Source organism: Hyposmocoma kahamanoa, unplaced genomic scaffold, assembly GCF_003589595.1.
Source record: "Hyposmocoma kahamanoa isolate Upper Pololo Valley unplaced genomic scaffold, ASM358959v1 92, whole genome shotgun sequence".
NCBI lineage: Eukaryota > Metazoa > Arthropoda > Insecta > Lepidoptera > Cosmopterigidae > Hyposmocoma > Hyposmocoma kahamanoa.
In genome coordinates, this window is record NW_020654748.1 from 1067920 (window position 1) to 1094590 (window position 26671).

A 26671-nucleotide genomic window follows, 5' to 3' on the forward strand; every position below is an offset into this window, starting at 1 on the left:
AACACTCAGACCAGAAACATAATTTTATTTATTCGTATTTCAAAATGAATGACAACGCAAAAGCTTCATCTAAGCCACGTTACGTGAACGTGAGCTTAGATGAAGCTTTGACTTAGTCGAGTAATTTAAGTAACCTGTGGCCCCTTGCCACAAGAAATGGTTTTATTATCATTACTAAGATATCAAATACCCTCCCTTAATGAAAAAGAGGTACTATAATTCCATGAGATTCCAGTTCACCTGGACAAAGTCGTACTGACTACAAAGTTACCAAGCAACACTTTGAAATGTCCAATGAGGCACTTCTCTATGCGAGATTTTTAATCACATGCAACAAAGAGTGACGACAATGTTATGCGAAAGAGCGAGACGCGTATAGGTCTGGGAGCTCCACTTCTATTTCATACAGCGCAGTCCCTTTATGGTCGACAAGTTTCACATTAATCACATGCGACATAAATGGGCAAGTTGTGCGAAGAGATTTCCGGCAGCTTCTCTTTCATACAGCTGTCTCTTTCTGTTCGTCAAGTTTAAAGGATAGTGTCGTCCCTCTTCGATCCTATAATACATATTCGACAATCACAACCTTATATGAGCCTAAGTATTTGAACCCTAGTGCATTTTTATGTGCAGTACGTACATTTTTATATTATTACGATACATCGAAGAGTAATTAGTGTTCCTTAGATTTATAAAGAGTGCAATTAGGTCATTATTCCATAACCGATTTTCATTAGTGTTCTTTTCATGGATTTATTTTTTCTACGTTGACAGTAAGATAGAGTCTTTGACCAGCAAGTGGTGACGTGAATCCTGACTTGAGCATTGAGTAGAGTTCTAGAATACGACCCTGAGTCTCTCATTACGAGCCACTTCACATATTTATTAATCCATAAAGTGGAAAACTAATGACAATCGTTCAGTGAATAACCACGAAAGTCTTAAAATCTTATGAAGACCATTTCTAAATAAAAAATTATAATAAAATTAAAAAGATAAGCATAACAAAAAAGACACAGTTAATGCACTCGAGTTCACATTTAAATTTGATAAAACATTGCAAATGCAGTCTCATATATTAATATCGATTATTGCAATTCATTCTAATTGTCATACATCCCATTTGATAGTTTTTTTATACAATTTATAAATAAAGTCGTGAATACAAATGCATTGATTTCAAAAATTAAATTTATTAACGTTTTTTTCATGACTAAAATGTTAAAGACTTGAAGTTAAGGCTCTATTTACATTGCCACGAATTTTCGTAACCATAGCATAAAGAAATTTATATCAATTGAGTAAAGTACAAACTAGATACGAATCGAAAAACAGATCGTGCGTCTTCGGCAGAATTCTCGAGTAATCTCGGGAGTTCCCGCAGCCACCGCATCGTATCTAGTTTGTATTTTACACAAATGACAAAAATTCATTATGCTATAATGTAAATTGAGCCCTAAGAGTTGGAGATCACGTATCAGGAAGCATGAGCATGGCGATGCATTTAAAACGTGTGTTTTATTTATATTATTATTTTTAGTAGCAGTAGAGCAGCTTGTGAAAGTGTTCGTCCAGGGAAGTACTGCTTTCTGTTACTTATTCTTTGTTACATATTTCTGCAGCCAAGCAGTAATTGTGAGCATAACTGCGTTCCGGTTTTGAAGGGTAATTGCTGGTGACATTACAGGCACATGGGACTTTTGAACTTATGTCACAGGGTGGCGGAATTTCAATGTCACATTTTTATTATAATGCACACTAGGCGATGACGTGAACATAGGAATCATATTGTCTGGGTCTGAATCACTTCATATATTACGTACACTTTGATGTACATGGGGCCTTAAGAGGATATGACGTAAAATGGAAAAAGAAGCGAAGTGTACAGCCTTAACTTACACAATAATTTGAATAAAATTTATAGACATTTTTCATTCTTCCCGTAATGTTTGCAAAAAAAACATTCCCGAATCCTGTCCCAAGTAATTTCATAATTTCTTTGTTGTTCTTTTTGTTGCTTAGTACTGTATACGTCTGTAATAGGTAGACATATAAGTACAATACTAATGTAAAGTTACACTGTTATCTAAGAGTATAATATGTACTACTGTTGATGTACCTTATCTATAAAATAAATAAAAATAACATTTTATTTCTATGATTTTTTTATAGGTACCTCAATAACGACCCTATTTGAAGAAAACATTCCACATTTTTTTGCCATACGCCTGTCCATGACAGTTGCTGTACCAACTACTCATGGGTTTAAATCGTAAAGATCTGTATGGCACTGCCACTGCTCCCGTCACCCTGAGAGATAAGTTGGCAAGTCCCAGTTACCTGTAATTTCACCTGCATCTTTACCCTTCAAAATCGGAACACAGTATTGCTTACATTATTGCTTGGCGGCAGAAATAGGTAAGGAGGCAGTACTTCCCTGGACGAATTCTTTCACAAAGAACTCTACTGCTTACTAAATAGTGAAGTATGTTGGCAAACCCCAAAAACACACGTTCAGTACGGACTCTATGCTCATGTGTCCTAACCCTGGAATAAAACTAAGAACAAATCGCACATTCAATAATAAAGTTACGTCTACGAAAATTAAGAACTGTTTTGGCAAACAAACAAATTTGATATAAAAAAAATGAACTTGGCACCAGTCATATGTGCCGTTTGAAAAATTTCTGTTTCATATGAAAAACGATATTTACTTTTATTTCGTACATACATTTTTGTTATTGTGAACAACCGAAAAGTGTTAGTTTTCGATTTAAGTCACATTAGGCTCAATTTAGATTGCGGCGTAACGGAATGGAAGTGAATTTTTGTAAAGATATTGTACTTCGCATTACGCAAAGATTTTGGTTCGTATATAGTTAGTAAGTTACACAATTGAACATAAAGTTTATTATGCTATGTACAATATCAATTGCAATATAAATTGAGTCTTATTATTGAGTGCAAAATGTAGTGGAAATTACTATGCCACAACCAATTATATATTAATACAATTTAGTCGTGTTATTTCAGCTACATTTATACTATTTGTAAATATTTGTGATAGTGTACAAACAGTCTCTACTCGACATGGTTTTGTAACGCTATATTAAAACGCTATCTGCTATCACCATCAACGACACAAAGTCCGAGGGTAGTACCCAGAAAACACCCAGATCAGAACCCATTTAGAAAGTTTATTTCTATAATCCGTCTTTTTTGAAGACGTTTGACATTGCAGGGTTTCCAGTATTTATAAAATTTTAAATAGTCATGTAGTTGTTGTAGATAGTTTTATCGATAGATTGTGAAAGAAAAAATGTTAGGATTGTGAATGTTCCGACGTTCTAATGATTACTAATTGCGTTACTGCCTTATTAATTCTTATTTTGACAGTTGGCCTAGTAGTGTCGGAATAAAATTTTATTCGTATACATTTTAATAAGAGGCGGTTTTGATTATCTATACTGAATCAAAATGAAAAACTTTAAAATATGTCTCCTCTTTATATTTTTAATAGATATAGTTCTAAATGCAGTGTATGTACGTGTGAACTTACAAAAATTGATAATTCATAAATCTGTGTCCAGCAGTTGGACGAATAATGGTCCGATGATGATTCAAATGAGATAAGTTCGGCTGTTTATAGCATCGCAATCGCACTTTTTTTGTATTAGATTACCTATTGACGAAGCCTTGTGCTGATCTTTAGGTTATACATTTTATTATTGTTCATAAATGCATTTTGTAAATTTTGGAATAAATGAATTTGAATTTATAGCATAAGTGTGACTAACATTCAGTCGATAGTCGATAAAATATCGACTGCAATCACTAGCTGCGTATAAGCGGGCAACACTAGCGCAATGAACTGTCATTTTACTCCATTTTCAAAAAAGACCGACTAAAAGTCTCATTTCGACGTTTTGCAACTTATCATCGTCATAGTGTTATACAACACATGTATAATTACATTAATAAATTTGTGACATATGAAATTACAACAGTTTGGATAATCTGCGAAACAAAAAAAATGGTCGAATGGAAGATCATGAAAGAAAAACTTCATACCCTTTTATATTCAACAATGCCAGTTTGTTATCATCTATTTCGAAGCCTAACAGACTTTGAGAAGAAGAATATGGCGTAGTAGGGTATTTAGTACCTATTGGTAAGCCAGATGTCGTGACGAGTATCAAACAGATATGTTAATTAATTTGTTTTACATTGACAAGCTGCAATTTATCAAAAGCTACTCTAATTTGTAGTGATAACAAACAAATCAACTAGATGGCGCTTATGGCGCATATTGACACTCATATTGCGACTCCTCCTACGTAAAGTATCGTATGTCGAAATTGCCAAGTTTACAGGGGGGCGTTAAATTTTGAATTCACTGAAATGAGTATAACACGTGACTTTAGCATAGAAATGCTAAGTTAAATTGTATAATGATAAAATAAACAACCGATATCTAGGATTTTATAATACTCTGTGTGAGTTTTGCCGAATAAAAGTGAGAAATAAAGTCACGTGTTATGCTCATTTCGGTGAATTCGAAAACTTTAAAACGATCCCCTGTAAATTTGGCAATTTCGACATACGTAGGAGGGGTCGATTTGTTAAAGTTCACAAAATAATTTTTAGTCGTGATTGATATTTGAACAATATTACAAAGAAAAAAACTGACTTCTTACATTTCATTTTAAAGATGAATTAATTGACATCCACGGACATTAACATTATATAAACTATTTCCAGGCTATTGACCAGCGCCATCTAGACAAAAGACGGAACTTTGGCCTTTTTCAGAGTTACGATCAAAGTACCAGGTTCAAAATACCAAGTCTTTATTAAAGGCATTAAAGAATTTATTTCATGAAAGTTTCCTCGACCTGTATTTCAACATATTTCCACATAATATAGTCGGATTTTCAATTAAAGATAACAAACTGACAGCTACTAATCTCACCTTGGAAAATAACGTTGCCATGTTAGTGATGTGTTTATTCAGTTCTCAAATAATTTGTATAGTAATTTTATTATTGTTAATATTAGTGACGATCATATTATATCTTGATGTTGTATTTTAAATCGTAATATTGAGATATTGGCAATATGAAATAAATTATTATATTCTTGTCATGGAACCAAAAATAAACATGAAATAATTTCAAATATTATTCTGCTAAACAATAATTAATTTACACTTGATCTCCACAAACTTCTAGAATTTTTACGTTATCATATTCTTGATTAAAAAATCATACCCACTAATTATTAAAAACATAATAATTTGCCAAGATGATCGGCTGAGTGACTAAATAAAGTAACAAGTGAAGACACTTAACCAGCAACCAACCAATCGCAAGTTTATTGTCTCCTAATAAAAAATCCGAATATAGCCGAGAATTCAAATTACATTTTATTAATCCTATTAGACTAACTACGAACATTTAACTTGGAATATATATAACAACTTTCTCAGGATTATTTGTCGACTAAAATGTTACATCAAATATCGTCTCAAAATTTTAATCTACTTGATGAGAAAAAAGAATTGAGAAAATTTTCATGACAAGAAGACAAACAATACACTTTTGGACCAAGAAACTTACAAATACTAGATATCCCCAATCAGTATTGGGTCAGGGTGGTACACAAGGTCTCTCTGGAAGAGACCCCTAATAGAGACACTCAAACATTTGCGTTACCTGTCAAATTTTCAAAATTTCGTTAAATAAGCAAGAAATTTCGAAAATAAACAGTATCTTAACTTATTACCAGAGATCGAAACAGAATATTTACCTAAACTTCAAGTAAGTAATACACGAAGAGTGGATAATACCTCCCTGTGAGCTGCCGATATTGTTGTATTGACTACTTCCACATCAAATATATAAAACAAAATACAATACAAACCATTGTTTGTTATTATTATCGATACAAAAATCGAATAAACACAAAGAAAAACTCCTTAGAACTGACTGGACTCAAACCAGCTTTTGTTTCCTAATCGTGGCTACCGCTCTTACTGACTGAGCTACAGTTTTTGTATTGAGTTTATATCGCTTTTGTGCGGTCAACGCCACCTGTGAGAAACCTATGAAAGTTTCTTCACTCAGCCAGGTACTTTTACAGCTACCAAAAACTGACAAGAGGTGTCGCTTTATTTATTTATTTTATTGAATATCATCATGTTTTTACCACCATAATATTCATAACTTTTTTTGTAAAAATACTCCTATAGTTTGTTGCCTCACTGTGGCTACCTCACCGTAGATAGCCACGATGAGGTAACAAGCGCTGCGTCGAGTCCAGCCAGATCAATTTTTTCTTTGTATCAATAATAATAGCAAACTATAAAATATTATAAATTTATTATTATAATTATTTGGTATGTAGCATTAAATTTAATTTTTATTTCGATTTTATTGCCGACTCAGGACCCAACTTTGCTTTCAATTATTCAAAAGTTAACTGGAAGAAATCCCGTTATGGGATAAGCTCGCCTTTGTACATAATGTTTTGTTTCTTTGTTAAATATTTATTTTGTTGTACAATAAAGTGTTTACATACATACATAAAAACAATATAATTGTAATTATGAATAAAAATACAACTATTATGTTTTTGACTTTTCGCCTTTTAATTTGAAACATACCAAGATTTTGGAGGGGGTTTTTTTTACCACTCAATTTGTTTTACCTGAAGTTTAGGTAAATATACTCTGCTTATTACGCACTGTCGTTTACGGGTTGTGCTACATTCATACGCTTCACGCGTTAATACTAAATGAAGTAAGTACTTTTACAATATGTGCTTGGTAATTAAACGCATTGTAAACACAGCACAACAAGTTCCTGTTCATTTAAAGATAAACCACTATCTTATAGCCTAACCTCTTCTTACAGCAAAACCTATACTCTGTTACAACGCATCCGCATGAGTTATGAGTCAATGTAAACACAAATACCTCGCAAAGAAATGGTAAACTCACTCACAGTGATCGTAAGGAATCAGTCAGAATCGCTGTCTTCTTCGGCTTCTGATTCGGATTCGGAGCTGTCGGAATGGTTTTTTGTGATCTCAATGCAGTTTTCTAAGTCTGTTAACTTGCGGAGTGACCGACCTGTGATATATTAAAACTTGTCTCATTAAAACACAATGGTAAAAAACCTGATCATAGATAAATACCATAGTACAATAAGACCACCTCCCGTTTCTTTCTACATAAGTTTTGATTATCTAACGCGGTTAAGTGACAAAATATTTTTTTGAGATATCATAAAAAAGCCATAACCCAGTTTTAGAAAATGGAGATTGTTTAATGATATTTCAGCTATGCATCGTTAGGGTAAGTTCCGATAAGCCGAACTCGTTACCTAATTTTAACTGTTTTTAACATTGACTTACAATTATATGGACGTCGGGTCCGCGCTAAAAAGTGTCCGAACTTATAGGGCGTTAAAATCGTATACAGAGCGTCATTCACGCTTTAGTCTTCGTTTGTTCGACTGACAGCGAAGCAAGCAAAATTAGACAGTACTGCGATGACATTACAATTTAAATTCAACGTTTTAGCTTTTTCATATTCCTTTACATGTCACTACGTTTAAATAGGTTGACTTGGGACATTTTTTTTCGTGGTTTTTGTATTAGACCCGTCGTCCATTTATTTGTAAGTCAATGGTTTTTAAAAGAGAATTTTGTGCTCTGCCTTTGCTATTTAAAACGGGTATTTGACCATTTGTCACTAGCCGCGTTTTAGTTAGTGGACAGCAGTTATGGTAACCCTCCCTACCGACCCTCAAGGTATACGAGAAGGGCACTATCGCCTGTGCAAGCACAGGGACCTTCTCAGGTCCTGGGGGGTTACTCTCGATCTCCGTCCGAAACAATTACTGTCAAATAAGTAATATTCGACAAAATTAAAAGACAAGTATCCAGTATGAAGTTTCATTCGCATCACCCGTCTTTTCATTTGGTCAAGTATTGCTTATTTGGCAATAATTGTTTCGGACGGAAGTCGGACGGAGATCGAAACAGAACAGTCCGTTTGCACAGACTTCACCCGGTTCTCAAAAGGCCTTTGGGTTTTTATAGGTATCGGAGTTGTAGGCACGCTCACCGCTAGCTGATGACTCTAAAGTCCATTACCAGATCTCATCTTTGGTGGCTGAGCTACAGGCAAGTTCACCTCCCGATGCCGAAGCGTCTCTCCAATTCCCAAAAACCTACGCGGCTGGACGGCTCGTTGAGGTCGCAGTGTCTTGCGACAATGTCCGGACGTAGCTCCCGACTTAAAGGGCAATTCACGTGCCCACGGCGTCTCCTTGCCTTAGACCCTCGTCTAGAACGCTACTAAGACGCACTAGCTGCGCGAAATGAACGCCCAGGCCACCTACTACAGTTTACCCCTACAGCTAACCACATACCCCGGGCGAGTTCATACCCAAGTCCATGCCATTTCCGAACATTAATTGGATAAAATTTACCTGTGACGGTTGTAAGCAACCTGTTCTCGTTGCCAGGAGGCATATTGATCGGCCCTAGCTTCTTCGCCAATTCCCTCGCTCGGTCGGCACCAGACACTGTTCAAAAATAATTTCAAAATTATATAATTTTTTCGATTAAAGGAAATTTTAACGACGGCCCAACGGTCCCGGGTTCCATTCTTCGTATATAGCAGAGGTTCCCAGACTTTTTTCTCATACACCACTTTCAAAATTTAACTGTTTCTGGTGGACCCCTAGCTACATTTCTACCATATTCCATATTCAAATTAATTTTTGTCACGCCAACGTAGACCCCCGTCGAGTCTCCCGTGGACACCTGGGGGTCCAACTAGACCACTTTGGGAACTAAGGGTATATACTAAATGAGGCTCTGAAATATCTGCAAAAGGAATATTGTCACAGATTTCAAGCTTCGTTACGATATTGATTTTTGGCATTTTTTGACGATTTGATATAATGTCATTGTCAAAAAGCAAGAAGTTAAGCCATAACAAAAGAAAACTGAGTTATACGTACTGGTAGGTCATAAAAAAAAAAGGTCACATACTGGTAGGTGATATCGAGAACTTTTTGTCAGTTTTACCACTTTCTCGCGTAGGATATTTGGATAAGGAATTATCTTTTTTTTTGTAAAGTAGTTAATCTTTTATTGCAAATCGGTCGAATCAGTACAACTGATATTACGTGAACTAACTTAATGGAAACGATACGTAAGTATTGAAATTCTTTTTTTCGGGCTAGATGTTTCTCAACATTAAGATACTAAGAAACTGACAGTTGTAGATATTAGCCCGGTTACACTCTAACTGAACATAGTTATGCAAACAAGAACCAACCCACACCTTGAGTGAAATTGAGTTATATATTTAGGTAGAACACCAGACGTGTTTCCTTTACCCGCTCACAAAAGATCCTGGCAATATACCAAGCCAAAACGGAGAAAATAAAAGTCCTCCAGTGTACCAACCCTAAATAAGTAACTTTTTAATAGCTCAAAAGAACCATGCTGCTTAACTTCATATAATGTATTTTTTAAATATGCTAAGTGGATCCATGTCACATGTACTGTGCTGAAGTACTGTAAATGTTTAGCGTTTTCATTACGAAAACTAGAACATGGTTCTCGTTAAATAAATAAAAAGACACATAATGTTTTCTATTTATTGCTATATAATATGTTTCCCCATATCATTCTCAATGCTACACATAACTCAAATAACTTACCTATTTATTCCTTCACACTGTTTTTACAAAAATCTAATTATCTCGAGTCACATTTTGTGGGTTGGTTCTAGTTTGCATAACTATGTGCAATTAGTAATTTGAGTTTCTTTTAGATATGATTTTATTTCCAGACTTAAGTAGATTATTATTATTTTACTAGCAGTAGAGCTCCTTGAGCTGGGTGTTCCTCTGGTACGTCTGGTGCTTTGGTACTCATAGTACAGGGCATTCTCTAGTTGGTGACCAGGCAACCAGGTGTGATTGTTAGGTACATTATTATTATTATTAACAATGCTCACTCCTGGATCCCTCCTGGCTGTCATCCTCCGTCATGGCTACCCTCTCTGTCCTGTACACTCCACTGACTAGGTCCCATACAAACAGACACTGAAACAATACAATTTTTGCAACATTTTAAGGTTCTTCCTCTCCACTCACACATCATTTATACATAATATCATTTATTATCTCTCATCAAGAACAAAATATAAGTACATAATTGAACATAGAGTTTAATTAAGAGAGACAGGAGCCCAAGCTAGGTAAGCCCTCTCCTCTCCTCACCTGGCTCCCCCTCTCGGCAATAGCACAGTCAGTAAACAAAATAAGGTTATTTGTTAGAAAACGAGATAATAAAACTCTTACTGTTTACCTAGGTTATAAACTGGAGGCAAAATAGGATTGTAAGTGAATAATAATAATAATGAAAATACAATGACAATAATTTTCTGATTTCTTTAATTAATTACAAATATTATAAACCAAAATAGACTATAAGTAGACTTAATAGTAATATATATTCATAGATTCAAATAATTTTCGTCTATTTCATTATCATTTTTAAATATTTTATCTCATATTGTTGCACTTGCATATTACGATGCCCGAGAGTAGAGGCACTTACTCGTAGTTCATAAGCTTAAATAACACACATACTAATTTCCCCGCACCAGAAGAAACCCAGTATCGCGGGTACCATGGACACACACATAGGTAGACAACCACAAATTCACCCAAACTCACGAGAGAAATAAATGTAGGAACCCGGGACCTCTGCGTGGCAATTCATCATGACAATCGTTCGGCCACGGAGGCAGTTAAATGTTTCGTCATAATATAATTTATAGTGTTTTCCATGTCAAATAATGATATCATAACACACCTTTAAAATGAAAGTGACCCAATACAAAATGTCAACTTCTTAGGAATACGCAAAATAAGATTTGAACTTGTGACATTTTCATATTATTTATTGCCATATACCAGTGATCGGAATAAGTTGAGCATATACAGAGTGGTCTTTTTTTTAAATGGGACAGTATGGGGATATCCGAAACCATAGAAAATACAATGAAACTGTCTCAGGAACCACTAAGCCTTTTCTTTTAAAAAAATTTTGGTTTCGTAAACTTTTTGGTCAAGCGTGGGTTGTTCACAGAAATTTTTTTTAGTGCTAATCAATCAGTTTCATGTAAGGATCATTTCGTTGTATGGGACAAAACAAAAACGGGACAGCAATGTTGGTCAAATTTAATCAAATATTTTTAAAACAAAATTAATAAAGTTGAGTAATTTATTTTCAATGCTGATAGACTTAGTTTTTATGTAAGTATCATTTTATTGCATTGTAAGAAAAAAATCGGGACAGCAGAAGTCGGTCAAATTTAATATAAATATTTTTTCACACAAAATTAATAACATTTTATTAAATTTCATTTCATTTCCGCAATGATTTTTAAAGTCGTTTTACGATATAAACTCATTTTGTTCATTTTTTGAATTAGGTCACTTTCATTGCAAAGGTGCGATAAATAAATAAATACAATTAAAGTTATTAAAAAAGCTGCATCCCGTGATTGTTTGTTAAATAGACATTGTAGCGATTTGCGTTTGAATGTTAGTATCGATTGAGACATTGCCCCTCTTTTTATTAGGACAGATGATGTCTCGTCGGTTGGCAGTTCTGCGAAGGACGCAAAGCTGGAAAGATACTGACCTCGGCGGCGTACTGCCTGCGGTGCGGCAAGCAGCCGGCGCTGACGTCCTTGCAGGCGTCGCACTCCGCCACTTCACCGGTGTCGTCGCTGCCCCACAGCCACATTGCGCACAGCTGTACACAGGCGTTTGTGTCATTTTAGGTTGCCGAAATCTGACCTCTCTTTCAAGGACAGCTGTATCAAGGTCAACCGATGAAAGTGAATCTAATTCAAAAGTGGTTAATTCGACAGTTTTTATAAGCAAATCAACGCCTTCCGCTAGTTCAGTCCGGTGACGGGGCGAACAAGTCGTGCGCATGATGGCAAGCTACCGCCTGTCCATAACAATTGTAGTGCCACTCAGAGATTTAAATCGCAAAGATCTGAGGGGCACTGCCACTACGCTCGTCGCCCTGAGACATAGGTTAACAAGTCCCATGTGCCTGTAATTTCACCAGCACCCTACCCTTCAAAACCGGAACGTAGAAATAGTAAGTTGGCAGTAGTGTACTAGGACGAACTCTTTCACAAGGAGCTCTACTGCTACTAATCCCTGTTGTGACACATACATACGACTTTTATAAAGAGCTATAAAGGTATAACGTCTCATATGCATACACTATGCCCTATTTCACATCGGGATAAACAGAGTCCACAATGCTATGATCATGGCACACAACTTTCAACTTCATCAAGACGCATCAATATATGCTATGAATTTAATTTCATAATTTATAATATAATAAGTACATATACTTTATGGAAAGTACTTGGAAAACCAATTGGCGGCGTTTGACGTGGAAATGATAAAGAAAAGCTTATAATTTACAAGAAGCTCGACTACAAAAGTAAAATCGAATGTATGGGCCGCAACACTAGTTATCTGCGTTACGTGTTTTTAAAAATATGTCAATCTAAAAAGGTAACCCATTCACGGTATTGATTTTATAGAAAAATCATTCACCAACAAGTAATAAATATGTGAATGGTTTAATTAAATAGATTACACCAACACCATTGGGTTTTAAATAATTTACTAATTATTAATACTAGATGTCACTAGCGGCGCTGAATGCCTAAAAATCCAGTACAAAGATCTATAACAAAAACACATAGGAGCATTTCATCAACTCGATAAGTTGACCTGTATAACGTGACCTGCGCATGCTGAGGTGGGCGGGTGGCGTTACCCTGATGGATAAAATCAGAAACAATTATATCCGAGGGACATTTAAAGTGGCACCTGTACAGGAAAAACTTAGGGAAACCCGTTTACCTTGGTATGTACGTAATGCGTACGGACGATAACCATATGACCAAAAAAAATCTTGGCGCTAGAAACTGAAACAAGACCCAGACCCAGGTAGACCGCAGACCTCTTGGAACCCTGACCTTACGCAAGTGGCGCTTAGACTAAGAGGGCCGACCCCAAAAGAAATGTGACATAATGCCAGGACAAAGAAGAAGATAACTTGACCTGTAGTTGAGCTACACCAACTGAGGTTGGTTAGAGCAGCGCCACGGTACAGTGTAGTCATGAGTTCAAGTCCTATCGGGTCGAAGAAATTTTTGTGTTCGATCTTTGTATTAATAATTATAACAATACTAACATAAATATAAATGTAATGCGTGTTTTTTAAATTAAATTTTAATACAAACCCCTGACAAGCATCCGCTGGACTGGCAAACGTCAATGACATGACATCCCCAATCAAAACAATAGATAAACTTCTTTCCATTGATCTTGCACAGTCTTCCGCATACTTCGTTGCATAACAGCTCTGTATCCAGCGACCTCTGTTGTGCCCTCAATGTCAACGGAGGAGGCGAGCCGAGATTTGAGCAAATTCTTTCCCAAGCACCAGCACCTACGGCTTGTAATGGAGTGTAGCCTGAACCGTGAGCTGTGAGATGCAATGCCACATGGTATCCTGATATACAGTCATCTGGAAATCATAAAAAAATAGTTATACAACGAATTATAAATACATTAAGGGGAAATTTTATAATACGGCCAATTTTTTGCAGGGCAAACAGCACAAGAGTCCTTATAATTAATATAAAATATTATAGAGTAAGTCCTTATATAGTAATTATATTAATACGGTGGCCCAACGTTTTAAACGGTGTACTCTGGATGAGGAGGTTCTGGGCTCGATTCCCGGGAAAACTAAATTGGGAAATGAACTTTTCTAAATTGGTTTTGGTCTGGGTGTTCTGGGAAATGACCACCAGAGTGAATTCTGTTGCTCAGGCACACATAGCACAGGGAATTCCCTAGTTTGAGACCAGGGGTCTTATTTGAACTCTTATTACGATTCGAGTTTGCGGGATTGTGATATACGCTATATGAAGTGTATATCACAAACCCGCTTTTTTGTCGTTACGAACCTATACTAAACTGTAATAAGAGTTCATGGTAAGACCTCAGGGAATTGTTGTGGTTGTCTGGCACTTTATTTATTTATATCTAAATTAAGTACACCTGTGAATAATCAGTAGCTATATCTCTCAAACATGCCCGTCGAAGAAGTTTCATGAAGGTTCGAAAACATATGAAGTTTCCGATTCGCATTGGGCCAGCGTGCTGAACAATGACCACCGCCAATTATCATTCACCATCGACCCACAAAGACGTGTACATAAGACCAAAATATTTACCTTCCGAATCCGTGATGATAGATGTTATCTCATCGTCACTCTCGACGAAGTATCTTGAGAAAAATTTACTGCATTTCGAATTCCCTGAATGCACCAAGTAAGGGTCTTGAGGACTGACAGGGCAATCCGACAATGTCTTTGAGGTAGAATCGTGAACTGACACAGTTTTAAGAGAACCGTCGTCCAGCATTTCCGTCACCCTATACTCCGATTCGCTTTTGTCGTCACACTCTAAAGAACTACTCGAGATCTTCAAATCTGAACTTGTAGTTGGAGAAGGAGGCCTGCTTATCTGGTTATGAGTCCTCAAAACCACACTTTCCACTGGAGGGGATTTCGCTCGCCGCGACTGATTCTTGCTCGTTGACCCGATAAAATATTTCCTATTACTCCTTAAAACTCTAAAAGGGACTATATTCTCGTTGTTGTCTTCAGAAAATTCGTACTTTTTATCAGCTAAACGTCGTTTCCTAAACATACTCAACTTCTCACATTTCGTTTCAGTCTCTTCGACAAATTCGTAAGCCTTCTCAGCGTTTATTCTGTGCGCCTCGTTGAACCGAGACATGCTTTCGGCAGGTCGTCGTCTTGGTGACCTTAGTGGTGGACTTATCAAGGTCCTTATGGATGGTGATGGTCCCTCCCACTCCTCGACCAAGTTGTGTGATATTGACGAAGCCTGAATGCATAACTCTTGTCCCATAACATCAGGCAATTTCACAGGCCTCGACATCTGGTACGGCTCATATTCCAAGTCAGAAAAATCAGCAAGAATGTTTTGGACAACGTTGTTTTGATACTTTGGGGACTGGAAAGCGGCCGAAACGTCTGACGCGGGTGTACTTGGGTTCATGTCTATTGAATTTATTTCCTCCCTATCTAAGGTAGATTTATTATCTTCATTCGCTTCGTTTCTATCTTGATCAGGCTTTACGAAATCTATTTCAAGGATGTGAATGAAATCCGTATATATGATGATTTGGTTGGAGTATGCTAGTTGGACAACGGGTTCGTACATACTAGAGTCTGACGTGCAGAAGAACTTAGTGTGTATTGCGAAATTGTGTTCCAAACACCTTTGGCCCATTGTAAGTTCCTCTGGAAATGAAATTAGACTTGAAGTAATTTCTCATCCTAGTGTAAAAATCTGAATTGTTTAAAAAAAATATTTCTGGCAGTTTATATATATCTGCTATTAATGTAATATCTATTGTGTGTGTGTGCGTGTGCGTCTGTACGTCTGTGCGGCTGTGCGTCTGTGCATCTGGTGAGTGTGAGTGAGTGAGTGAGTGAGTGAGTAAGTGAGTGCATGTATGAGTGGGTGTGTGCTATTTTATACGCTGATGTGTGAAAGGAGCTATATTAACACTTTCTAATTGAAAAATGTTATTAATCTATGAATTTCTCAATGATAAAGATATAAATTTAAATTATCAGTGATGGAAACTTAATAATCCATGGCACCCTAAAGGTTTGTCCTATCGCCTCTCAAGCAAAGACTGAGGGTTCGAATCCGGGCTCGCACCTCTGAGTTGGAGATAAATCAATTTCATCCTGATAAAACATGCACGTCGAAAAAGATTCACAACCCTCGGAAAACGTGTGAAGTCCTCAACCCACATTGTATACGGGTTGATGATGATACAAACTTATTATTTTGTGGTCAAGTACATGTAGTTTATAACTATATTGTTTTATTGATTTAGTTATCATTTTTATTTTTAATCACTTATCATAGGTGCGACAAAGCTGTTCACTTTCACCTCTTATCTTCCATATTTTGATCGAATGCGCAATACAAAAGTTATAGAAACATCTACAAAGGTCTAAGAGTGAAAGGTCACAGGGTGTTATTTGTTAGATTTGCCGATGATATAGCTGTAGTTACAAAAAGCAGAGGCCAATTGGAAGCCCTACTCAACAGGATGAATCAGATTTATAAGGAATTTAGTCCGACGATTAACAAAAAGAAGACCAAAGTATTAGTAACTGCAAAACACCCTTCCAAAATTATATCCATCAAAATAAATGACACTCCATTTGAGAAGGTACCACATTTCAAATATCTTGGTAAAGATTAGAATCGCAATAGCAAAACAGACTTTCCGTAATAAAAAACACATTTTCACCTGTAAAATACCTGTACATTTGAAAAAAAGATTCATCAAAAACTATGTCCGGAGCACCGCACTGTACGGATGCGAGACATGGACAATAACATTAAAAGACAGAGAGAGATTGAAGTCATTTGAAATGTCGTACTGGCGCTTGCGTATTGACGAATTTGTGAGAGTCATAATTGAGGGGAGGATAGAAGGGAAAAGAAAGTAAGGAAGGCCAAGATTGGCGTATAGTGAAGAAATAAAAAAAGAAGATCGAAGTGAACAGCTATAAAGAGGTCAAGGAACTGACAAGAGTCTGGCTCTTCAATAAGAGGATGATCATTTAACGGTATTCGTTTTTTTTGTTATTGTAATATTCGTTATGATATAAATTGCAATCCTCCAACAGGAGTCAAGGACAGACCCTGTGATAGTTTAACGACCAATTTAGCATAAATTGTACATGTTAACAATGATATACAAATACCTGCTATGATAGAGAAATATGTTTGGGCATCTAATACGTCATGACAGTTTTCTTGGAAGCATTATACAAGAGAAAAGGTAAAGGAAGACCGAGATCATAGTAGAATAAGAACAAGTATGGAAACCCCATACAAACGTTGCAGCGCGGCTTGTTTTTTTTATGATAAGTAAAGGGACGAACAATTTATGCCCCTCATGGTAAGCGACACGCATGTCCATGACATTTGTAGTGCCACTCGGAGCTTTAAATCGTAAAGATCTGAGGGGCACTGCCACTGCGCCCGTCACCCTGAGACATAAGTTCGTCCAGGGGAGTATTAACACTCCCCTGGACGAACTCTTTCACAAGGAGCTCTACTGCTTGTACGTGTGCGCGCCTGCCGTTAGCCATGTACGCACGCATACATTTGCATAACACTGGGTCGCCCAACGCGCCGTTCATTATTTAAGAATGTGAGCGTCTGTGCGCGGGGGTTACGCACACATACACCCCGCTGTTATTTACTACGGAGTTACCCTTTTCGTTGCTTGTTTTATTCTACTATGCCAAGACGAAGTTATATAGATGAAATAAAAGAAATAATTTCATGTCATATCAGATACTCAAAACAAGGACACTGAACAGCTCTTAAATACGAAAAAGTTGACCTATTAACTCTGGAAGCCTCACACATACCTTCACTTCTGGAATAAGCAGCGCATTTCTTACATCCCAGTCTTGGTACACCAATGACGCTGAGACATGACCTTTCTGAACATGAATCACTGAAATTTAAAAAGAAATTTATTAAAATCATATTCTCTTAGGTACAAATATTACACAACCGGAATATTGATGGTTTATCTAAAAAAAAACAGGAATTGCATTGGCATAGCCACCATTTTTTCTTCAGAACTTGATGAGACCAGATCAACAAAGAAAATAAAATATATGGACAAGTAAACAAGGGTTATTTTTCTGTGAGTTGCTGCATCAAGAGACAGACTATTTTATCCTCCGAAGGCCCCGCCTTCTTGTAAAGGTACATAATAGGTGCAGTGAATCAGACAACAATCATATAAACGCCGAAAGTACATTATAAAAACTATAACATTCAATATGACTATGTATTCTATATGACCATAGAACATCTGGAAAAATACGTTTTTCATGCATTGTAGAGGGTATACTTGCTTGGACTTTAACATACATACATTGGGCATATAGCGCTTTTCCCATTGTAGTTTGCTGGATCTTAGGAGGATAGTACACACAATATATATTTTTTAAATATTATAATCATTGACTTACAAATAAATGGACGACGGGTCTAATACAAAAACCACGAAAAAAATGTCCCATGTCCCAAGTATTTAAACGTAGTGACATGTAAAGGAATATGAAAAAGCTAAAACATTGAATTTAAATTGTAATGTCATCGCAGTACTGTCTAATTTTGCTTGTCAATCGAACAAACGAAGACTAAAGCGTGAATGACGCTCTGTATACGATTTTAACGCCCTATAAGTTCGGACACTTTTTAGCGCGGACCCGACGTCCATATAATTGTAAGTCAATGGTTATAATAATCATTTTTTCTTTTAAAATTACTTACACATTATCAGTGTTTTGTAGAAAGGGCGTATATGACATTTCTTACATATTTCATGATAGCTGCTTTTGGTTAAGTCCTATTTTAAAATTCAATTTTGGTTTTAATTAAGTTTCAGTTTTAAAACTTAATTTTATTTTAAAATATGTTTTAAACACTATGGAAATATTTTAAAACAGTCATTAGCACCTAAAACATACTCCCCTGAAAAATTTAAGAATTGTCGCTTTCGCCCTTTCTACAAAACACCGACGATATATACATACATACATTCAGCTCTTGCAACTACTTTATGTCTAGAAAATCTGTAATTGGACTTAGTTAAACTTATATATACATTTTGATTGTAAATAGGTTCTCTGTTGACTTTCTTAGATAAATAAATAAACCTAAAAGGTGATAAATAAGGATACTTACGCAATCCCGTACACAACAAGCACGCCTGGGTTGTGTTTCCATTGCTCAATGGATATACTGAGTTTGGACTCGACTGGCTCGTCACCAAACAAGGGAACACTGTGTACCTTGCGCACTTTACGCCCGGGCACGTATGATAGGAAGTGGAAACTGTATACAAAGAATAGTAGGAGTTATCTATCACAAAAAGTAGAATTTTAATTGTTTCACGCTTTTCAGGCTTAGAGTAATCATAAATATGTTCATAATTTTTTTTGGTTCGATTCCTGCCTGAGTTTTGGGTCTGGGTGTTGTGTGTAGTACCATTGTTGTTACCGATTTCCATAACACAAATGCTTTAGTTACTTACTTTAGGATCAGAGCAATGAATGTGATGTTGTGTAATGTTTTTTTACATTTATTAACCACTTTGTATTAAATAGTAATGGAATGGAATGAGAAGGTAAGACAAAAATAGCATTAGATCAATTGGACATAGAACAATGGTACAGGATGTTAAGAACTACATGAGGAAATTGAAGTGGCATTGGGTGGCATATTATGAGGGAGACTGGAAAATGGACCAGAGATGTAACAGAGTGATAACCAAGAGAAGGCAAACGCAGACAGGGAAGGCAGAGAAAAACATGGGAAGATGATTTAAAATATTGGTGGCAGGCCCATTTTGGCAATGACAGGCACGGGACAGGGAAAACTCGAAGTCTCAGGAGGAGGCCTATGTCGAAAGACAAGCTGATGATGTGGACATAATTGAATTATAGAAAAATGTTGCACACAGATGTAATTATAATGAATTATTAATCTTAAGTATTAATTTTAATTGGAAATTTATGTCTATTATTTTTAGTATTAATCTAGGTTTAAGATATTTTTTAATACTAAATTGTGTCAGCAATAAAGGCTGTTATTATTATTACTTTTAAATAGTAATGGTGATGAGTCCATATGACAATTTATTCCCATCAAACCATTACAATACCTGATATAAAATTTTAAGTCTAGGGTTGGCACTAAAGCAGATAAGTCAAAAACTAACATAATCATTTTAAATCAATACATTGACAGACTAAAGCACACAAGTAAATTTACTTTTTAGTAGTGTTTCGGTGGTATTTTGCTACATCTTAAGACATAAAGAACAATATGGAATAACAAATGATTTCTTCTTCTTTTAAATTATGTGATTATCTGTCAACCCTATAATGATCACTAGAAGACAAAACTCCTTTATACAAGTTTCTTAGCAGAACAAGTAATCATATGGATATGTTTACTCGTAATCCAATAATGCTATTTTGATCAGGAACTTTTTCTGTTATGAAATAAATAAATAGAACTTTACTTATCACACATAATTACAGAAAATATACATGAATCTACTTGTGAACTATGGGCTATTCTCTAATATTGATATGAGAATGAAAAGAGCAGTCTTAACATATTACTGTTTTTCAGCCTCCACATATTTAATGCTGAACATTTTGTATCACTCTAACAGCTCACAGGCTTCCGGTTTTTGTAGAATTAAAAAAAATCTTACGTGTATTTAGAGCTCTCTCTAAATAGTGCCAAAGGGGTGAAGCTGTATGTGAAACTGAGAAGGAATTGCCCACATTGAGACAAGCCCATGAACACATGACCCCTTAGGTAGGATCGGGGCACAATGTCCTTGAGGCAGAACCTCTGCCGCGCCGGGATTCGCTCGAAGATCTTGCGACCCCTGTCATTTATTTTCCTTGATGTTGAACCTAGTACCTGAAAAGTCAAGGATTTGCTAGTTTTTCACTTAATCCTGTGGAGAAAATTAAATAGTACATCGAGAAGTGTGTTTAGCCACGTGATAAGAAATTCAGAACTTTGAGGTGAAGCTTAAAGCTATAACATCATTTTTATACAATGGTTTCAATATTCGGAAAATTATGATCCAAGTTTTCAAGTTTATTATAACTGAATACGTTAACTCGTAGGTTTAATACAACCGTAAAAATATTACACGGTTACTGCTCATTATTCAAGGCGATGAATAAAAAAAAACACTAGAAATTGGTAAGCTCAGGACGAAGCTCATAATATAAGATTTTCGATCTAGAACTTACCTCTCTGTTAAATAACTTTTGTACAATATTGGCACTATTAAATGCGGATTGCGGAACGTTGCAAAATGCTTTATCACAGTCAATTTTACGGGAAAAATCATATTTATCAGGTTCTTTCGCCAAAGAATCCATGTTCGTTTACGTTTGTTTGGCTGAATTTTTTTGACAATACACAGCAATGTAGCCATGCAAAAAAAAAGAACGAGTAAATGAATGAAAACTAACTCCTTTTTGCTGAAATTTTACATGTGTATCCGAACATAGTATAAGAAACATATAGTTGAAGTTGACTGACATTGTCTATGACGTTTTTTGAAATTTTCTTGCTGTCAAACAGCCGTACGGTTCGTCGTTTTTGTAAAAAGTGATAAAAACAAAAAAAGAACGGCTTTACTGCGTTTCAAATACGTAATCACGAATTTTCACGTAAAACCACCCTTCAGCAATGGAGCCTATGACTCTAGGAAGTCCTACACACTCTCCTTCGGGAAGTCCTAACGTAGGATATCTGCCACCATTTCTTTTGGGTGAAATTAACCCTCCTACAACCCCTAGAACGAACAGTCTTTCCCCTACGAAAGGGCGAAATCTTGCATTCGGTAAGTAACCCATAAAACTATTAAAAAAGGTCTTTGTTACCATCGAAAAAATCAGCTTAACGTGTTGTTTTTTCTTTTCTCAAAGGTTCACCAACGAGTCCCTCACAAACATCGACACCAGAACAGAAAATGTACAGGCCGGGCCTTTCGATGCAGCAACAAGCCCTTTACAATCACCAGAGCATGTTTGCAAATATGCCAACATCCCCTAACATTTCTTATTCCAGTAAACCAAATGGTCCACCTATTGAAGATTTATTTGACACTATAAAGAGCAATGATCCTTCATTGACTAAATCAGCATTCCAAGATAGTTTCCTAGGTTATGGGAACAATAATTCAAATATGCAGAACTCTTTTGCTAATAATTTGAACACTTCCATGAATAATCAATCATTGACAACACCATGGCAAGATGGCTGTCAGGAACAGGATGAATACTGGGTTACTGTGTTTGGATTCCCTCCAAATGCTGCCAATACTGTTCTGGCACGTTTCAGTAATTGTGGAGCTATATTAGGTAACAAAATTCATTATACATACTTTGTTTCATCATTGCAGATTAGTTTAATAATGGTTTTTTGTGCTAGACAACCACACTAGTGATGCACAATTTTTTGCTTTATTGATCAGATCATACGCTCTTGAAATGATCTGTAAAAATCATCTCATTATAAATTTTTACAAAAATGATAATTTTGACAGCCTTTTGTGGCCTCAGTCATTTACAATTTTCATTTAGGAGTTTATTTACAATTTTCATGTTAGCCAGTGAGAACAGACTCTCGGATCGTATTGATCAAATGAGTAGCAACAATTGTCAACAATTGTAAAGACAGAAATTTTTTTCTTTTACTACAAAATCTACAAAAATACATTGTTTTCTTCATCACAATAACTCATTGTTATTTGTATTTTGTAGGAAAGAAAAGACTCCTGTGTTTACAAAATCAGCAACAGTTGATTTGCCTTAATGTTGAATCAATCTGCTTAAAAATCGCATTGAAATAAATCAATACAAAAAGTTGCCACATCATATATGCTTGAATATACACCTTAGCTGATAGACTATAGAGCACAAATCAATATAATATTTTAAGACCTTATGTAATTGCCTATAGTTATTCAATAAATGTATTCTTATTCTTAATTGATCTTCATAAAAATTGAATCGTCATCATAAATAGCGCATCCTTAAACCACACCAAATATAGGTCTTAAATTAGGAAGTACATTATAGTATAAGTACTGGAGCAATAGAATTAAATTTACTGGAAAATTCATTGACAATAATTCAATATCAGACACAATTTGGTGAGATAGATAATGAAGCCTTTTATTTAAAAAGCTGCAATAAACCAAGTTGAACAAGAGTGTTACATACTGAACAAATAATAAATAATTAAACTGATATAAAACTGTGTTGCATCATCATCTAATTAGAAGAATTTTTATCTACTTATGTTGTTATGTTTTTTATTGACATCTTTTTCCTAATCAACATAGTTCTATATACAATATCTGCCAAGTAATATACTCCAACAATAAATCATTTAGTTAACCACTAATAGAGGTGTTATTTTGCTGTTCATTTTTGGACAGTCAACGGCACATCAAGTTAAACACTTTAGTCGGTTTATCAACTCCAGTGCAACCGAACAAGATTCATCAATATGTAGCTTGATGTGCTGCCTTGTGTATAACCCATAATTTTCTTACAGATATTCTGTAAAGAGAACTTCTTGACTCATAACCACATATCATTACAGATAAACAATATCCCACTCAAGGCAATTGGGCCCACATTAGATATGCCACAAGAGCTGAGAAGGAGCGAGCTTTGGCTCTGAGTGGCAGGCAGGTCCTTCCTGGCATCATGGTGGGGGTGGTGGAATGCAGAGAGCCTCCCAGGATGACTGTTACCAGTGCCAATAGTGTAACCTCTTTTGATAGGTAAGGAAATCTTTTATAGTGAAACTTTAATGAAATGTTATTTTGGTGCAAAACTCTTAGTGTTTTAAATAAATTATCTATCATTATACCAATTTTGATTAATTTTGGTATATAGAACGGGACCTAGTAAATGTACAAAAATAAGTTTTAGTTTAGTTTAGTTTAGTATTAGGGGATGGAAGTTTGTATGAAGGACATAAAACTATGAAAATTAGTATAGTACAGTAGACTACTCAAAGTTCTTATTCTACGCAGACAGCTTTGCTAGCATCAGCTAGTAAGATGTAAATAAATAAATTACTTATAAGTCTTATTTAGCCCATTATTATCAAGTGTATTTGCTATTTCTTTCATAATTAGTCCATGACCTTAATGTATTAGCGACATGCAGAGTATAGTTTACATTTTGTACTTTCATATTTTTATTTGGTACTGACTTTTTGCTATAGTACATCCGGTGGTAACCTTACCTCTGGATATACTATAGCAAAAAGTACCTTACCAGTGTAAAAACAGTGTTGACACTCCATGCTTTTTGGTGAAATAAAAGAGTTACCCTGTTACCCTGACAAGTCCTATGTTAAAACAAATCTTTTTTCATTCCAGACAAACAATTGGAGCAAGATCTCTATGTCCCACACCAATTCCTTCAGCCCCAGTACCGCAGAGGTCCAGTGGATTAATATCTAAGGCACTAGATTATGTTCTTGGTTGGTGACAAAAAGTTAGCTATCATCAAGCCTAATGGAAAGTTCTAGTAGAAATAATGATAACAATGTTATAATTATTAATACAAAGATGTAACACTAAGAAAAATTTCTTTAATCTAGCTGGATTCATACTAGCGTCTTCAGCATACCAGGCTGATAAGAATGTTGCCAAGAGACATGTTATAAGAAACTGTTAGTGTTGTGAACTATAGTCAACATTTGGATAATATGGATTTTTTGCACTATTTTCATTGTCAAACTCATAACTACCTCTTTTCGTGTATAGTAAGAATCTAGAGCTGGTCACTAGCTCTGAAACAATCTATTATAAGTTTCAAATCAATTCTGAAGAAATTGCAATTTACAAAAATAATTCTTGGCATAGAATGTATGAATGTGATCAATGTAAATAATAATATATAAAAGGAATATCATGTAACAAGGCAAAAAAATGAAAATGTGTCATAGTTGAATTTTATCATCATATAATTAAAAATAAACTTACACTTAAATATTAATGGTTTTTATTTCTAAATGTTACAAAATCCTTAAGGTTAAAGAGAGATAGATAGAGATTATAAATGTGCAGAGTTGATTATTTATTATGAAAATTTGGAGTTAACCCCAGCAGTCAAATTTTAAGTCATTACAAAAATTCATCCATGTTTGATTTTTTGTACATGCTAGTGTTAATTATGCTATTTTGGAGCATTGCTCTAATTATTAATGATTACTTATAATCGTATAATACAGTTTGGTTTCTATTAATATGAAGTATGCGACTATAAATTAATCTAGATTGCCTCTTAAGGAAATTAACATCACAGAGGTAAAAATCGAATATATATGATAAATAAACTGTCTAAGAACACGAACATATAAACATCAAGTGAATTTAATTTAAAAACTAACTATAAACATAATTTTAAATTCAAAACTAAATCTACTGTTTACTTTGGTTGTTCTATTGTGGCATTGGCGAGATCCGTCATCTTGGGGTACTTGATGTTGTGCTTGTCTAATTCGTTTTGAGACCAGAGAATCATACGGAGCAGACTGCATAGTTTCGGATTGGTGTATTCTTGGTTTTCCATCTTTAAGATTGCTGCATTCAACTCACTTGCAATCTGTGAAAGTTTGTAATGTACATTTAAAATAATAATTTAGTAGCAGTAACGCTCCTTGTGGAAGAGTTCGTCCAGAGAAGTACCGCCACCTTACCTATTTCTGCCACCAAGCACTAATGTCAGCATTACTGTGTTCCGGTTTAGAAAGGTAAGAGTGCTGTTGAAAATACAGGCACATAGGACTTGTCAACTTATGTCTCAGGGTAACGGGTGCAGTGGTAGTGTCCCTCAGATTTAATGCTCTGAGTGGCACTGTAACTGTTATGCACAGGCGTAAAGCTTACTATCAGGCGCACAACTTGTTCGTCACGTCACTTGATGTTATAAACAATAATAATAATAATAACCATGCAACTCATACCCCCGCACTAGGGATTCCCCGTATCGCGGGTGCCATGAACACATGCATAGACAACCACAAATTATATCCGAACTCTTAAGAGAAATAAATGTAGGCCTGAGAATCGAACTCAGGACCTCTGTGTGGCAGCCCAGTGTGGTAAGTGCTCCGGCCACAGACGCTGTTTTTTAAAAGGTTACATGACACTGTTCTAAGACTTTTATGTTGTTACCATATTCATTTCAATGTTTTTATTTTCATTAATTATAAATAAATCTATATTACAATTTGATGATTACAGAAAAATATCATTACACTACATCAAGGTAGTCGTAGATATCGTTTTTATTAATTTCGAAATACCTTTTGACTATGTGAAGGCAGCAACAGATCTGCAAAAGGTGAAGCATGAGGGTCAGGGAAGGCCAGTAATGCAAGAGATCTCTCCAGCTCCGTAAGGGCATTTGGATCACTTGCTCCGGCCTCCGCTAATGTAGCACTTGCAAATGCTAACGCCTCTTCAGCTTGCCCTGCTCTGATCAGTTCTAAAAGTTGGAGTTGCTAAAAAAGACAAAATTATGATACCATATTGCATTTTTCATACGGGATGTATAGTATATTATTGTTTATAAATATGTACTATAAGCATGCATATTCTATGTAATATATATAAGTACTATATGAATATATTCAGTATTGAATAGTTACAATACTAAATATATAATATGTGTATTTTATATAATTTAATTTAAAAAGCAATCTCGGGATGCAGGCCTTGCGAAGTAGCTTGTACTTGTGTATCTGTTCTATGTATGTTTGATATTGTGCAATTTAAATTTACTATTATTATTGCTATTATTACTCAATTT

At 35.5% G+C, this 26671-nt stretch overlaps 3 protein-coding genes across 3 annotated transcripts in view; 1 reads left to right on the plus strand and 2 right to left on the minus strand.

Annotated features, from left to right (window-relative positions):
* Positions 1–6805: 6805 nt before the first annotated feature.
* Positions 6806–21205, minus strand: LOC113236816. The gene is made up of 10 exons (XM_026473013.1): positions 21074–21205; positions 20518–20732; positions 18978–19127; positions 17645–17733; positions 14381–15478; positions 13379–13665; positions 11740–11853; positions 10043–10130; positions 8499–8594; positions 6806–7132 (listed from the first exon to the last, which is right to left on the minus strand). Exons 1-10 carry the CDS (start codon positions 21203–21205, stop codon positions 7020–7022), a joined length of 2382 nt encoding a protein of 793 aa, XP_026328798.1. The 3' UTR covers positions 6806–7019.
* Positions 21206–21421: 216 nt separating this feature from the next.
* LOC113236441 (nucleoporin Nup35) lies at positions 21422–24772 on the plus strand. Its single transcript, XM_026472506.1, has 4 exons — positions 21422–21672; positions 21758–22192; positions 23442–23625; positions 24232–24772. The coding sequence occupies exons 1-4, from the start codon at positions 21519–21521 to the stop codon at positions 24341–24343; spliced, it is 885 nt and encodes a 294-aa protein (XP_026328291.1). The 5' UTR covers positions 21422–21518; the 3' UTR covers positions 24344–24772.
* Positions 24773–24871: 99 nt separating this feature from the next.
* The window catches only part of LOC113236442 (glucose-induced degradation protein 8 homolog), a 10090-nt gene continuing 8290 nt past the window's right edge, over positions 24872–26671 (minus strand). The window contains exons 3-4 of the mRNA XM_026472508.1: positions 26166–26363; positions 24872–25462 (exon numbers count right to left, since the gene is read on the minus strand). Coding sequence (XP_026328293.1) covers positions 25286–25462; positions 26166–26363 — 375 coding nt within the window. The 3' untranslated portion in view covers positions 24872–25285. The remainder of the gene's footprint in view (positions 25463–26165; positions 26364–26671) is intronic.